At 35.0% G+C, this 14,227-nt stretch overlaps 1 protein-coding gene and 2 long non-coding RNA genes across 3 annotated transcripts; 2 read left to right on the top strand and 1 right to left on the bottom strand.

The window, feature by feature from the left end:
- The first annotated feature begins 3,520 nt into the window (after window positions 1–3,520).
- On the top strand, window positions 3,521–4,802 carry LOC149485116 (uncharacterized). Its single transcript, XR_016316180.1, has 3 exons — window positions 3,521–4,094; window positions 4,221–4,282; window positions 4,357–4,802. It is a non-coding gene; the product is annotated as an uncharacterized LOC149485116 (long non-coding RNA).
- A 3,826-nt stretch (window positions 4,803–8,628) lies between these two features.
- Window positions 8,629–9,213, bottom strand: LOC149485115 (uncharacterized). Its single transcript, XM_089699676.1, has one exon. It carries the CDS (start codon window positions 9,211–9,213, stop codon window positions 8,629–8,631), a length of 585 nt encoding a protein of 194 aa, XP_089555802.1.
- A 3,221-nt stretch (window positions 9,214–12,434) lies between these two features.
- On the top strand, window positions 12,435–13,857 carry LOC149485114 (uncharacterized). Its single transcript, XR_016316179.1, has 2 exons — window positions 12,435–12,999; window positions 13,634–13,857. It is a non-coding gene; the product is annotated as an uncharacterized LOC149485114 (long non-coding RNA).
- The last annotated feature ends 370 nt before the right edge of the window (window positions 13,858–14,227 follow it).

Here is a 14,227-nt window from a genome sequence, read left to right as displayed (position 1 = left end):
GAATTCAATTTATACCTATGACGTGCCACGACTTGCGGTTGTAAAATATATTTTATAAAGGTTTGCTTAATTTTAAACAACTTCTTTAATATTTACGACAGAGGCAGTTAAATGAAAAAATTTCTTGTTTTATGACATTTTCAGACCTCTCACCGCCAAGGCTGCTTTAATCGTATAGGAGCTACCGACGTTGACAAGTGAGAATTTTAGTATAGTTGGTTCTTTGATATACTGTTCCTCTTGCTATTTCGGTTAGAGTCCGGGCTGTCTGGCTGGTCGCAGTGGTTGCGTTTAGTAGTGCGCATCTTATCTGTACAGGATAATTTCCTTAATTTTAAGTCATTTTTTAACGCGTAATTTTTAATATTTTGCCTTTAGATAGATCCATCAGACATAGTTTTTTTATTGCAAGACGTTTTTTTCGTTGTTAAATAGGTGCCAGACGCAATTTTTTATTTCGTTTTTATAAAAAATTCAAATTATTTTAGAATGTCTGTAAATTTCATATTATGTTCTTCAAACATAATATAATCTAAAATTAATTAGCCAGACGCTAATTCGATTGTTAAGTATTAAATAATGTGTATAAATAAAAAAAAGTAATGAAGCATGCAGCTCATCAGCTAGTGTATTTTAATTACCTATGCGACAGGAAATAATTGCAAGAATACAATATTATTTACACTTGTTCTTATAAATAAAAGCTAATATGAAAAAAAAAAACATAAAAGTGAAAAATAAAATATTAAAGTTACCTTACATTGAAAATAGAATAAAATCTATATCAATGAAGGTTAAACAATTACATTGTTAAATTTAAAAAGCCATCTTCATAATCATCATCATCTTCCCTCACACTGTCAGAATTATTTATGTTATCGTCTAAGGAATTGTTATTGTTTTCCAATATTCCATCATCTGTAAACAACTAGAAAATTAGTTTCAATAATGATGTACACACATACACACACACAACACACACACACCACACCACACAAGACACACACACGTGAACACACACACAGTACACACTCGCATGTTTAAGTTTGTATTGAATTTAACTAAAGTAGTTAGCATGAATTTATATAGCTAGTATACTAGCGGTCCGCCCCGGCTTCGCCCGTGGTACCTACATGTTTAAACTATCCTATCTCTCAAGTTGGATCGAACTGCACATGGTGTGCGAATTTTATTATAATCGGTTAAGTGGTTTAGGAGTCCATTGAGGACAAACATTATGACACGAGATTTATGTATATATACATATTAAGATTAATGAATTAATATTGTTATCATCATCACTACATGGTATAAAACAAAGTCGCTTTCTCTGTCCCTATGTCCCTTTAAATCTTTGAAACTACGCAACGGATTTTGATGCGGTTTTTTTAATAGATAGAGTGATTCAAGAGGAAGGTTTATATGTATAATAACACCCATTAAATAGTGGAAAAGTACTGTTATTTTTGAGGTTTCTAATGTGATGTCGTAAAAAATTACATTTTTTCCACATACAGTGCAAACGCAGGCTGAACCCTACGAGTTTTATCAAAATAATGTACTAACTATAATAGTACACATTGAAAAGGTCTACAGAAAAGTCCGTGATGGTATATGTCTATCTCTTATGGATAACCCACAATAACTTTTTTTTGTCATTTACTTTTAATAATAATGGCTAATTTTCGAAGCGATTTTAACCAATAGGTACAGCATTAATCCTTAACCAATTAAAGACCTTGAATATAGATCATTTAATATAGATCTATATGGCCCTTTACACCGTATGATTTAAGTGAATATTTTCGAAGATATTACAGATTTAAAAATTGCGGGACGTAGTACCGGCCGGCCGCCCGGCTATAATATATTTTATACCCGTGCGAAGCCGGAGCGGGCCGCTATGTTTTTATATTCAACGTTCACAGTTTTTCTGTAGTGTATTTAGTATCAGCATTGCACCCGTGCGAAGCCATGGCCAGGCGGGTCGCTAGTTAGTTATAAAAAAAATTGTTTTGTATAGAAGATTGTTGATGTACCCTAATAGTTTATTTTTTAACCTAAGGAATAAAATGTACCAATGGAAGGTACTTGTTCCCACAACACAGGAAATCCTAGAGTAGGAACAATTCAATTTCTATGCATCGTATATTTTCGAAAAAAAAAGTTATTTTTTATTGTTATTTAATTTTCGCGGCCGACCCTTTCTATCTCTCTTGCACTTTAAACTATCTCTCCATATACACAATCACCAAATTGTTATATGTACTTACCTACTTTCACTATGTTTTTATTTGTACATATTTAATACTTAACAATCGAATTAGCGTCTGGCTAATTAATTTTAGATTATATTATGTTTGAAGAACATAATATGAAATTTACAGACATTCTAAAATAATTTGAATTTTTTATAAAAACGAAATAAAAAATTGCGTCTGGCACCTATTTAACAACGAAAAAAACGTCTTGCAATAAAAAAATTATGTCTGATGGATCTATCTAAAGGCAAAATATTAAAAATTACGCGTTAAAAAATGACTTAAAATTAAGGAAATTATCCTGTGCAGATAAGATGCGCACTAAAAAACGCAACCACTGCGACCAGCCAGACAGCCCGGACTCTAACCGAAATAGCAAGAGGAACAGTATATCAAAAAACCAACTATACTAAAATGACTTTTTTTTTAACGTTAATAGCTCCCGTACCATAAGATAACGTCAGCGTACAATGTAAGTCGTAAAAGGTATATGAAGGCAAGAAAGATATTTCCGATTTCCATCAACAAGGATTTCTCTAGAGACATTCACAAAGAATTTCTACAAAGCTTTATGTAGTCACATGTTATAATGCGCTTGTCTTGGACTTAGTGTTACGTTGCAAACTCAAAAACTGCAACTCAAACGTTTATTCACTCAACTATACTTATTAAGGGCGGGTTTGAGCCATCATAAGTAATAAAAAATATTTATTGTATTTATAGACTCTAAAAGGAAGAGCCGGCAAGAATTTGTGTTAATTTTTCTTTTCAAATCGTATCAATAAAATTGTACTTTTTAATTTTTCATGCAAAATAATTATAATAACTGATTTAGCAACAAAATTGCAAGGTTTCTTTCATACAATTTTATACCAATCCAAAAACTTTAGTGACTGGAAAAGGCATCGATCTTTCACGTTCTTATTTGGCTTTGTTAAGATACACGTGCAGGCGCTGAACTTTGTAAAATAATATTTCGATAAGTTCATTGACATTGACCTTTACTTTTAACATTCTTGTACTATTTATAGTACAAGACTATTTATAGTATTGTCAGGATTTTATTCGGACTACTATCAAAATTGTCTTCCTATTGTAAAAATGCAATAGTTCGAAAAACTATAATATCCAATATTAAAATTCCATTAAACTACTATTTTCTCCATAAAATATTCATATGAAGCTAATCATGAAGATATACTTACCATCCAATCACAAGCACAACAGCACCAACGTCCAACAGTCAACTTTTCGCTTAAGGTGATGAATTAATTTTTCTAACATTTACGGCCCTTTTTAAACCTTCGTAATTTTTATATTATTAAAGTTGTCGTGATGAAAATTCTTGACAAGAAAGTTCAATAGTAACACAATACGTCTACCGTTTTAGAAACATGATTCCATGATATTTTCTCGATAGAAAAAAAATACAAAGTTCTCATTGTTATTTTTTTATAATCTCTGGCATCTTCAAAATAACAAACGTAAAGTTACGACTTTTTGGATATTAACTATAAAATATACAACCTATACGTCTACCGATTTAGAATTTTGAAATATGCGATGGTTTTGAAATAAACAAGAAATACTTGAAATTAGCGCGCGACCAGCCAATATAGCGAGAGCCGCCCTGTACCTTCCTACCCCGATCGCTGCACGAGTCATTCCCGCTACGGCCGTCACACGGGGAACTTGTGTCGCTCGCGCAATCGTAAAAAAGGGTGACAACACGATAAGACAAAATGAGACAAATGGGGACAATAAAGAAAATAAGAAGAAGAAACATAAAGGTTGGAGGAAAAAGAATGCTTACAATTGGAACAAATTAATGAAGTAAGTTGGTTTTATTTTAAATTTGATGATAATTGTATTATAGACGATGTTTGATATGTACCCCTGTTTTAAGTACATAACGAATGTGTAAGATTTTTTCATTTATAGCATAGATAATCTTTTCAGAAATCCGGAATCCAGAAGGAAAATAAACCCACTGATTGTTCACAATGTGAACCCACTCCTTCGTAAGTACCTTTATTCAGTCAAAAATGTATGTTATCAACGTTCTACTGGTTTTATCGCATGATTCCATTTTTAGCAAAAAGCAACAAAGTGCAAAGAAATAAAAAATCATGGTGAACTTAGTGGAAGTATGGTGGACGTAATATGGAACAGGAGCTCATTGGAGTAGTATTATATTTAAAAAAAATACGAAAAAATTTCAAGAATTACATTTCTTAGTAGGTGGTAGATAAGTATGTTGTATAAAGAATTTGATGTTGATATTTATTTCATTTATACTTACTACACCTGTGCGGGAAATTGCTTAGTACTAAAACAGGTTTATATTCATATTTACATAGTAATGTGAGTTTTAATTTCGAAAAATTTTGTGTAAGTATATTAAATTGAGTTCCTGGGTGATCTGGAAACACAATTGGGCCCGGAAGATGGCGCTGCAGTCACTCCTCCTAATCACATGAACCGATTTGGATGAATATTTGTGTGCACATTTCATTGTTGTGGGATGATTGGTTGATTCGTTTTCACATTAGCTAATATTATGTATTTTTGTTGTTAGAAAGTAAACTTAATTTAATGTTTATAATACATTATTATTGGTATAAATAAGCCAGTGTTCGTCTCACATTGCTGTACCTGCCTACCTACCCTACCAGGGCCTAACTTTGTTCTGGCTATTTTATTTTGATTATTTGTAATGAATAATTACAATTATAATAGAGTGCAAAAAATAAATACATGCGTCAATATATTTTGTGTTTTTTTAAACAATTTTTTTATTTAAAAAAATATCATTCCGACCGCGGCTTTGCCCGCGTGGAATTAGGTTATATCGTGAATCCTGTTTTATCCCACAGAAGTGTTCAGTTCGGATAAAAAGTATCCTATGTGTAAATCCAGGCAATTAGCTATATTTTATCAAAATTGGTAATGTAGTCTTGACGTGATTAAGTAACAACTAACAAAAAAATATACAAATTAACATCCAAAGTTTCGCATCAGTTTTACTGTATTAGTGATATCTTCCACTCTTGACTTTGACTGAGAAGAATTAGGGTTTATAACTTCTTTCAGAAATAGTACCTTTCATTTCTGGGCATGATGTAATATCTACGTCAGCATCAAATTCTATCTAAATCAATTCAGTAGTCCGCGTTATTGAGTACCATTTCATTTTTTCAGAGTAACAATATTTTTTGTTATTTTAAAGATTATTTATAACCTGTATTATTTTGTAATAAAGTAAACATTACGAAATAATAATAATTATTAATAATGTCTAAGTAGTTGTTGGAAAGAAGATTATTTGTTTATAAGCAAGAAAATAAAACCAATAAATCAACAATTGAATAAATGTATAACAATATTATAACTGTATGACGACTCCATACATGTTTGTCCCGAGTCGGCCAGCGGCAGCGCGGCGAGTTTGCAAGAATGACTTCGCGCACACCCGCGTTCGCGATAGCGAGCTATTAGACTCCGCCCGCCAAGCAGTGGATTTTTTTTTGTGTATCGTCTTAACAAGAATTACTCGCTTAACATAGGAAAACATAATTAATGTGCTTTATAACTATAATGTACTTATGTTAATAAAAAAAATATCCTCAATAATGTACATTTTTATTAAAATGAACCATATTATTACGTCGGAACCTTAGATTATAGTTATAGGCTTTTTTTTTTCAACATTAGGGATATTTTTTTTTCATAAAATATTATATTTGAAATATAAATCATTACAACACGAAAAGAAGTGTATTAAAAATATTTGTGAAGAAGTCTACTTTTGCTGTTTTTATATCGGAGTTTGGCATACTTAGTTAAAAATATTCAACTATTCAGTTTTGTTCAATGCAAAGGGAGAAAACGATTACCTTTTTAGATATTATAATAAGTACCTATATTGATTTCATTTTCTAAAAAATCTTCCTGCAGTTGCATGCAACGACTCAATTCGTCTCCTGTGACACTGAAGCGAAGCAAGGGGAGGTCATTACTATAATAACATTGACTTACAATATTACTGAACTTGACGGATAGACCTTGTACAAATTTAAATCAGCTGCTTACTTCCTTTTGCCAAAATAATCATATGTTTTCACATGTAACCGATTAAAAATGCAAATGTATTTATAGATATAACTAGCATTCATCTATATTTACGCTTATTTAAAGAATAATTAGACTTTTTTATTAGATAACAAAATATCTAATGAATAAATCGCGTTTAAAATCCGTTAAAATGCTTTATTTCTAAATGTATAATACTCGCGTACAATCAAAAATTAAAAAATACAATATTACGACAATTCCACGCAAGGTAACAAAATTACAGAAAAATCTTTTCATCTATAGTACAGTATGTAGATATTTCTCATGACCTAAACTAGGTATATTTATCTAAGTCTACCACTGGTCTACCAATACAAAACCGGGACTAGGGGCTATCATAAATAATTACATTACAAGAAAAAATGCAACACTGGCTACAAATCATCTTGTTCTGTGCCACAAGGAGTGGCAAGTTAGTCCGATCTAGTTGGCGCCCAAAACTTGCTTTTCATTTCACATAGCCTGAGAATTTAGTTGGCTAACCGAGACAAAAGGGAAGCACTAGGCTTATATTGTAACGAATTTATAGCTCTCTTGCATTAACATGTGTAGGTATATGTGGATTTCGTATGAAAGAATGTCATTGTTTAGGATTAAGAACATATTAAGAATAATTTAAAGTCAAATTTTAATCAAACTCACATTTATTTATTTTATTAGACTTCCTCTAGAATTTGAATCGTCATAACATAGTTTTACCATTTACCTACGGTTTGCACAGCTGTTTGGATAATATTATAGAGGGCTTCGTGCAACACACGTCATAGAAATTTATTTGAGACTAGCTGCTCCCCGCGGTTTCACCCCCGTGGCTCCGCTCCTGTTGGTCGTAGCGTGATGATAACGCCTATAACCTATATAGCCTATAACCTTCCTCGATAAATGAGCTTTCTAACCCCGAAATAATTTTTTAAATCGGACCAGTAGTTCCCGAGATTAGCGCGTTCAAACAAACAAACAAACAAACAAACTCTTAATAGTGTAGAGAAATAGAAAGAATATCTTTCTATATTTACTTTTCTGCTAGGTACTCAATTTCATTATAATAAACCAAAGCGATACGATGCACTGTTTTTGTTATTATTTGGATAAAACTGGATTATTTGATAATCCCGACAGATCATACGACATTGAACTCCTATCAATACGAATTCAAAGTCACATTGCAAGCAAATTGTTTATAAGCAGTTTCGATACCAAAATTAATAAAAGAGACTAGCAACATGTCCCAGCATCGCCCGGTTTAAATTAAATTAAAACAGTTTATGTTACTCGCTTAAGCTTTCTAACGGACAAGATGCCAGTATCCTTTTCCTTACCTTTCCCAGTCCTTTACTCATTCCTTTCATCAATGCTCTCTTTATCCCCTTCCCCTTTAACGTCGGCAATTCCTTTATAGAGGCGTAAGGTCTGTATACAATCATACGCCTCTGCAAATCTGCATGGGCGGTGCAGTGGTAGTGCTTACCATCAGGCGCCCCACCAAAGATTACAAATAAAGCTTTATTGAAGTGAAACTTCTTTAGGCGCGTTGATAGCAAAATATCAAGGTCGCGTCATGACAATACCATAACGTCATGGAGTAAGGCAACGATTTTGGTATCTTTGAATCATGCCAAAGAAGTTTCACTTCTCACACGTGTGCTCGGCACCGTGTGTGCCACCTTTTTTTAATATATGTGTAGAAACATAAAAATTTTCGGATTACACTTATTACTTTAATGAATATAAAGATAAATTGTTACTGAAGCCGGTATGTGTGATTCGTATGTTGGTGGTTAGGCCGGTTTTTATAAAAATAGCATAAAATATACAGACGTCAGCTACGAGATTTCAATATGTTTGTAAACATATAAAAGTAACCAGATAACGGCAAAGTTTATCGTGTAAAAAAGTTGTTTTTAAACATAAAATTAAAAAGTTAAAAGTTAACGATGTGTTGACGACGAAAGAAGAAGACAATAAACTTGTGCGTATATAGTTTAATATTTAAAATTACAAAGTGCGTTTGGTAGAATTAATTATGTTGAGGGAGTGTCCTGCTCAGCGGTTGCGTGGCGAGTCGATGTCGTAGAGGACAGTGGGGTCAATCCGCGGCCAATCGCACGGCGCCGCGACGTGACGATGCGATGACGCAGTCGCAACGCTCCGTTCTGCACGATTTTGTTGCGGCAACATGCTCCCGGCCTTGGAACGTGCTGTTCCAACGAACTGTCGACCACGAAGCGAAGAATCAGCTATCTGGTGAAGGAAGCGGACAAATTTTAGTGAACGCCCGACGCACGATGCCGTCTGCAGTACGAATGTCGGCCACTCGTGCTACTCCATCCTTCCCCGGATATGTCGCGTGGATGCGCCCCAAGCTCCACTTCAACGGCGGCAATCGGTCGTCCTTAATGAGAACGAGCGTGTTCTCCTTGAGCTCCCCCTTGTGCTGGTGCCATCTGGTTCGCGTTTGCATCTCGGAGACATACTCTTTGGACCAACGATTCCAAAAGTGCTGGCGTATTTGTTCCACCCTCTGGAACCTCGGGAGACGAAGCTCAGGCACGTCGTATAGCAGCTCAGCCGTTACAGGTGCAGTCAGCGGACGACCAACCAGGAAATGTGCAGGGCTAAGTGGAAGGAAATCATTGGGATCTGTGGAAAGATGGGTCAAAGGACGGGAGTTCAGGACAGCTTCAACCTGGGTCAATACTGTGCTAAACTCCTCGAACGTTAGATGTGCGTTACCTACTACACGTTTGAGATGGTGCTTACAGCTTTTTACTCCAGCTTCCCACAATCCCCCGAAATGACTAGCGTAAAAAGGTATCATTTTAAAATTAATATTTTGCGAAGTTGCATATGCTTTAATTTCATCAGAACAGGTAGCTAAAAATTTTTTGAACTCATTCATGAGACCGACAAAATTCTTCCCATTGTCAGAAAAGATAGTCACGGGTTTACCTCGCCGCGATATAAAACGTTTCAAAGCTAATAGATATGATTCCGACGATAGATCGCTAACAAGTTCCAAGTGAACCGCGCGTGTAACAAAACATATAAATAAGCATATGTACGATTTTTGTAACTTAGCACCTCTGCCTTTACGATTCAACGTGAACACTGGGCCAGCGTAGTCGACACCACAACGTATAAACGGATAACCTGGGTCCAGACGCTCCTGTGGTAGATTCCCCATAATAGGCGCGACCGTAGTCGGTTGTAGTCGTGCGCAGCGCATGCACGAATGTACCACCTTCCTAGCGAGGTTTCTGCCGCTGACCGGCCACCACATCTCTCTGAGCGTAAACAGTAGAAGCTGTGGCCCGGCGTGGAGTAAACGTTCATGCTCGAACCGAAAAAGCAAAAGTGAAAAATGATGATTAGCTGCGATTAAAATAGGAAATTTTTTATTAAAACTAAAATTTGGCGAATTTTGAATACGCCCACCTACACGAATTAAATTATTATTTGCGTCAAAGAATACATTTAATTTAGAAATTTGATTGTAGCCTGATATATTCGTTATATTTTTATTATTTTTAAGCGCATAGTAAATATCGGGAAACGATTCCTGTTGACTCAACTTTACTAACGTTAATTCAGCACGATTTAATTCCTCGACTGATAATAAACCTGACCACTTATTAGTTTTATTTCGCGCGTTATTAATAAAACGTAATACATAAGCAGCTGCGCGTTTAAGTCTATTATATTGTGAAAATCGAGAAAAAATAATTAAATTATCGTTTAAATTATTACTTATGTGACAACAAATATTCGTAGATTTAATTTCCGGCAAATCTGAATTAATTAATTTGGAATGTTTTAATTCGGGCAATTCAAAATGTACATTATGTAAAAATAACGGACCCTCCCACCATAAAGATGAGGAGCTAAGCGCTTCTAGACTTTGCCCGCGTGAGACTAAATCGGCTGGATTATCCTTGCCTGCGACGTGACGCCATGGATGTTCCTTGGTCAGCTCGTGAATCTCTGCCGTCCTATTTTGAACATAAGGTTTTAATAAATTAATAGGCATACCTAACCAACCTAAAACGATAGTTGAATCTGTCCAAAATACAATTTTATTAAAGTTTGAACGTAGTGATCCAATAAGCTTATAATATAATCGTGCACCTAACAGCGCACCACACAACTCTAATCTAGGTATAGTTGTAGGTTTAGTCGGCGCGATCTTACCCTTCGAACATATCAAGCGCACTGTGACATCAGCTGTTGCATTGATCGTACGAGCGTATGCGCAAGCTCCGTACGCGACCTGTGAAGCATCGGTAAATATATGTAGTTCGGTTCGCACTGGATCAATGCACATAACGTGACGCGGTATTCGTAAACTACTAAGAAAAGATAATCCATTTATAAACTTATCCCATATTTGCGAAATTTCGTTAGGAACCGATTCATCCCACGTCAATTTTAACAACCAACATCTTTGTAATAAATGCTTTGCGATAGTAATAAACGGACTTAATAATCCTAGCGGATCGTATATTTGTGAAGCACACGATAAAATAATACGTTTTGTCACTACTTCACTCTTTTGTATAATTTGCGTGAAATAATAAATATAATCATCGAGACTATTCCATCCGATACCTAACGTTTTATTGTTACAAGTTTTATTCAGTAAACATAGATCGTGTGTTTGCGATTCATTAACGCTAGGCGTAATTAAATTTAAATTATGACTAAAAATCCACTTTCGTAATTTAATACATGCTGAATCTAAAAGACTACTAGTTTCTTTACAAATATTTTCTAATTCGGATATAGAATTCGATGAAACTATGAGATCGTCAACGTAAAAACAATTATTAATAGTATCGGCTACATACGGAATATTCGAGTGTTTGGCTAATTCCTTTAAACATCTACAACTTAGATACGGTGCGGATGCCGTTCCGTACGTCACGGTGTTGAGTCGGTACACCCTCAGCGGCTCTGAGGGATCATCCCGCCACAAGATCAGCTGCAGGTCACGCTGATCTTCAGCAATATTCAATTGCCTGTAAAATTTTTCAATGTCAGCGCATGCAACATACCTATTCTCGCGAAAACGTAATAAAATAGAAATCAAGTCACCTTGAATAGCAGGTCCAATCATTTGTATGTCGTTTAATGATACGCCGGAACTAGACTTCATACTCGCATCAAAAACTACGCGTAATTTAGTTGTGGTGGCGTGCTCCCTAAACACACCATGATGCGGTAGGAAATAGTGCGGATTCCCATACGTATTGACGAGACTCATATGACCTAAATTAATATACTCCTGTATAAAATCAGAATACATCTTTTTATAATTAGTATTTTGCTGAAGACGTTTCTCTAACGCGTAAAAACGACGTTCAGCTTGTGCGCGTGTATTACCTAATAACTCAGGTGATTGTTTCAACGGAATTGAAACACAGAAACGACCATCGGAAAGTCGACGTGTTGTGCGAATAAAATGTTCCTCACAAGCAATATTATCTTCGCTCGATAATTGCTGTAATTTATTGCTAGGCGCGGATAATTCTTCTAATTCCCAGAAATTCCTAACTAACTTATCGAGTGAATCATCTTCCGTGGATAATGTCGAATAATTACAATTAATATGTGATAATTTTTTATTACTAGTATACGGAAAAGATTTAATTGCACCTGACACTATCCAACCTAATTTGGTGTTTTGAAGGAAAGGACCACTTTTCAGGCGCATTTTTCCTTCGGTTATTAATTCCCAAAATAAATCAGCACCGATCAGTAAATCAATAGGTTGACTTTCGTAAAAATTGGGATCAGCTAACAATAAATTGTGAGGAATATTAAATTGATTTAAATTAACCGTGGTTGTAGGCAATTTTGATGTAATTTGGGGCAAAATCAAACATTGAAAACGGGCAGTGAAGCTCCCGTCGCGCGATTTAATTTCAATGTTACAAGATTGCGAACATTGCGTAATAGAATTACCTACACCGTGAATATGTTGAGTGGACTGTAATATTCTTAAATTTAATTTATTTGCAAACGATTGCGTTATAAAGGATCGCTCGCTTCCGCTATCTAGAACTGCGCGTGCGCAATAATACTCACCCGATTCATTATATACTTCAACTATCGCCGTAGACAATATGACAATCTGTTGCGAAGAATTGTCATCCTTTGTATGCATAACGGTTTGTGCGTGATTAATACATTGAAGTTGCATGTGTGCGTTATCTACTGAAACCACTGAAACGGGATGCGTATTAGTAAGCGAGGGGTGCTCGTACGTAGTTAACGTCACTGTATTTTGTTTAATTGGTGATAATTTAATTGCATCACAAAGTAAACTATTGTGCTTTTGTTCACACTTTCTACACGGACCAAAAAGACAAGTACCAACTAAATGACCTGGGCGCATACAATTAATGCATAAGTTTTTATCATTTATGAAATTAACCCTATGTTGCGGAGATAAGTCGAGAAACTTCTGGCATGAATACAGTTGATGCCTTTCGTTACATAGCAAACATGACTTGTAATGGCTGCGCGACTTATTGGATTGCGATTTAGATTGTTTGTTATCCGAAACTATGTTGCAATGAATTTTGGATGATGAATTTTTATTTTGGTAAGTAGAAAATTTATTTGAGTTATTTGAAATACTAGGTTTACTGTGATTTACGGATAGTGTAGTTAATAAATCGGCTTTTTCTTTAATGAATTCTAATAAATCGTTTAGTTTAATAATTTTGTCCTTATGTAATTTATAAAATGTGTTTTTAAATTGTTCCCACTCGCGTTCAGTGGTAGGATCTAACTTTGAAACTACGATATAAATAATCAAAGTGTCCCAGTATTCCGTGGGTTCTCCTAAGATTTTAAGAATACGTAAATTTTTTAAAACTGTATCAATTAAATTGTGTAATTGAATAGCCGATTCTCTTGAGACGTTTTGAAGTGAAACTATTGCCTTAATGTGACTTTGCACTATCAATCGCGTGTTATTAAAACGGTGTAATAAAAGCTCCCATGCAACCAGATAATTTTCGGATGAAAATTCAACGTTTTCTATAACGATTTTAGCATCGCCTTTTAAACTCGCCTTTAAATAATGGAATTTTTGAACCGGTGGTATTGTTTTCGAATTGTGAATTAAGGATGAAAACGTGTCGCGAAATTCTACCCAGTGTTCATGTGAACCGTCAAAGCTAGGTACAGAAATAGTCGGTAATTTTACTGAATCGTTATTAAAATTGTTACAGGTCGTATGGTCGTGCGCTAAGGAACAGTCAATGGATTTATTAACAGATCTATCCTCGGAATTATCTGGGTTTACCATGCAGTCCAGCATCGCCAGGACAACATAATATTCCCTCTCAAACTCTACGCGTGATTCTATGAGTTTATCCGTTTCTGACTCCGGGACAAGATCTTCGATTTTACTTTGTACTTGGTTGAAATCGTTCATTAAACTTTGTGCACCTGGTATACGTAATTTTAGTTCTGCCCTTTGATGTGTATCAAGATCCACGTTTTCAAAAGACGAAACATATTTCTTAAAATTCGTTAATCTACATTTGATTAATCCCCTTTTTTTCCTCAAATCCTTAAGCTCCTTTTGCTCAGAAAGAGACATAATGACTGAAGTAAAAAGCTACAAGTACTTACGTGCCACGTGAAGCAGATTCTTCGGTTGCGTAAAAGCACGTGAGGAGGCAAGCAACACCAAAAGCTCTGGAATATACAAAGCACAGTATCACTCAGATGAAGCTTTACAGGGTTGGATAAATTAGCTGGCCGTCTTACCAAACTGCACTGTAATTTTGCGACTTCTTCGCCGATTGCGTCTCCAAAAT

Source organism: Colias philodice, chromosome 10, assembly GCF_061535455.1.
Source record: "Colias philodice isolate Cphi_HAF_F1 chromosome 10, ilColPhil1 Martin Lab GWU primary, whole genome shotgun sequence".
Classification (NCBI taxonomy): domain Eukaryota; kingdom Metazoa; phylum Arthropoda; class Insecta; order Lepidoptera; family Pieridae; genus Colias; species Colias philodice.
This window is presented reverse-complemented; position numbering and strand designations above follow the sequence as displayed.